Source organism: Lolium rigidum, chromosome 5, assembly GCF_022539505.1.
Source record: "Lolium rigidum isolate FL_2022 chromosome 5, APGP_CSIRO_Lrig_0.1, whole genome shotgun sequence".
Classification (NCBI taxonomy): Eukaryota; Viridiplantae; Streptophyta; class Magnoliopsida; order Poales; family Poaceae; genus Lolium; species Lolium rigidum.
This window is the reverse complement of record NC_061512.1, coordinates 38,225,315-38,227,709: the sequence shown is the minus strand read 5'-3', so window position 1 is coordinate 38,227,709 and position 2,395 is coordinate 38,225,315. Positions and strand designations below refer to the sequence as shown.

Below are 2,395 nucleotides of genomic sequence, written 5' to 3'. Positions count from 1 at the left end.
ACCACTTTTGGCCGTCTGAAATATATCACCCCACTGAAGATGCCCTTAGAGGGAGCAGAATATCTACACAAACCGTACGGCCTGCTACACGCCAAGCATACACCGCTTCTTCCGTCCACGTAGACATAGCCCGCCTGGCCCACTCGGAAACGGGTTCTACCGAAATACGCCTCCGACTGTGGCGTTGCAGGTTGGAGCCACTGTAGCGGTCAGCTTGTACCATGTCTCCCATTTATAAGCGGGTGGAGGCGCGCTGTGAGCTGTTGAAGCCCGCTCGCGCTGCAGTCGGAGTAAATAACGACATCGCATCGCGCACGAAAGCTCGCGCTCCCCCACCACGCTTCCACCATTAACTCCCCCGCCGTCCTCTACCCTGCCTCCATGGCGTCGCCGCCGCAGCAGCAGCCGCAGGCCGACGTGGACCTCGGCAAGCTCAGCTACGAGATCTTCTCCTTCCTCGAGAGCAAGTTCCTCTACGGCGGCGCTGGAGCCGCCGCCGGGCCCTGCTCGCTGCCGGGCACGCCCGCCAGGGCTTCCGGCGCGAGGGTCAGGGTGCTGGCGATTGACGGCTGCGGCCCGGGCCCGGGCGACGCGCTGCTTGCCGCCGCGGCACTCGCGAGGCTCGAGGCCGCGCTCCGGGCCAAGGCGGGCGACCCCGACGCCCGCGTCGCCGACTTCTTCGACGCCGCGGCCGGGGCGGGGGCCGGCGGCGTGCTGGCCGCCATGCTGTTCGTGAAGGGTGACGACGGGCGGCCGCGGTACACGGCGGCCGACGCGCTCGCGTTCGTCGCCGCCAGCCTCGGGAAGGGCGGCTGGGGCGGTGGTTCCGGCGGCGCCGGCTGGCTCCGCGGGAGGTGGGCGTCCCTGTTCCGCCGCGGCGAGAACAGGTCCTCCTCCGACAGGTCCTCCTCGTCTTCTAACTACTCGTCGCTGCGCAAGGTGTTCGGCGACGCGACGCTGCGGGACACGGTGGCGCCGCTGCTGGTGCCGTGCTACGACCTCGCCACGGGCGCGCCCTTCCTCTTCTCCCGCGCCGACGCCGTCGAGAGCGACAGCTTCGACTTCCGCCTCCGCGACGTCTGCGCCGCCACCTGCGCCGCGGGCAACACCGCCGCGGCCGTCCGCTCCGTCGACGGGCGCACGGCCATCGCCGCCGCGTCCGGGGGCGTCGCGGCCATGGGCAACCCCGCGGCGGCCGCCATCACGCACGTGCTTCACAACAAGCAGGAGTTCCCGCTCGCCGCCGGGGTCGACGACCTCCTCGTTGTGTCTATAGGCTCCGGCTCCTCGTCCGGCGGTACCGCTTCCTCGGGCTCCGCCACGCCGTCCGCGGGCGGCTGGCGCACCCCGTTGCCCCCGCGCTCCCCGTCACCCGCCGAGATGGTGCGACTCACCGCCGAGGGCGTCGCCGACATGGTCGACCAGGCCGTCGCCATGGCATTCGGCCACACCTGCGGCCGCAACTACGTACGCATACAGGTGAGCTTTCTCAGATACACGCGGTGGCGCCATCAGTTACTTGCTCTTCGAGCCACACACAGAAGATACATTCATTCTAACTCTCTGTTCCGATCAATTCAGGCGGCTGCGCCGGCGCACTCGATAAAGTCCCTCCGTTCGCTGGACCCGAAGAAGGTGGTGGCGATCGCGGACGGGATGCTGACGCAGCGGAACGTGGAGGCGGAGCTGTTCCGGGGCCGCCGCCTCTCGGAGAAGTCCAACCGGGAGAAGCTCGACGCGTTCGCGGCCGAGCTGGTCAAGGAGCACGACCGCAGGAGGAGCTCGCCGCCGGGGATGCTCCCCAACGTGGCCATCAAGCAGGTGGCGCTGGCGCCCCCCACGCCGCCGAGGCTCTCGTCGGCCACCACCACCTCCTCGTCCGCCTCCGGCACCGCCACCACCGGTGGGAGGACCGCGTCCACCATGCCGTCGCCGGCGTCCACGCATTGACACGGACCGATAGCAAAAACCCGATCGTGCGTGCGACGTGGACGGATCACCTCCCGAGTTTTGTACATTGCCACTGGAATGGAACAGAGGAAATCGAAATGCCTTCACCACTATATTTTTCCCTCTGTTTTTTTCCCTCTCGACGAGTCGCTGGCATGTGGGGTACGATTTGAAATTTCAAAAGGCCCCTGTGAAGCAAATCAATTCCTGCCAAACTCTCCTCAAAATACTGTAGGATTGCTGAGCGGCTGGAGAAACTGAAATAGTACGTACGAACGATCATGTAAAGCGAAAAAGGACTAAAGGAGACGCCTTTGAGAAAGCCACCACTAGATTTTCTTCCCCGTTCTAATCATCTTCCCTCCAATCTGGGTTCGAAAAAACCCGTCGGCGGGGTGGTGGTCGGGTTATTAGTCCTACTCCCCCATTTAATCCGACGCTGATT

General features: G+C 65.4%; 1 protein-coding gene across 1 annotated transcript; it reads left to right on the top strand.

Annotated features, from left to right (window-relative positions):
* The first annotated feature begins 290 nt into the window (after positions 1–290).
* On the top strand, positions 291–2,097 carry LOC124658447 (patatin-like protein 3). The gene is made up of 2 exons (XM_047196778.1): positions 291–1,479; positions 1,609–2,097. The coding sequence occupies exons 1-2, from the start codon at positions 382–384 to the stop codon at positions 1,948–1,950; spliced, it is 1,440 nt and encodes a 479-aa protein (XP_047052734.1). The 5' UTR covers positions 291–381; the 3' UTR covers positions 1,951–2,097.
* The last annotated feature ends 298 nt before the right edge of the window (positions 2,098–2,395 follow it).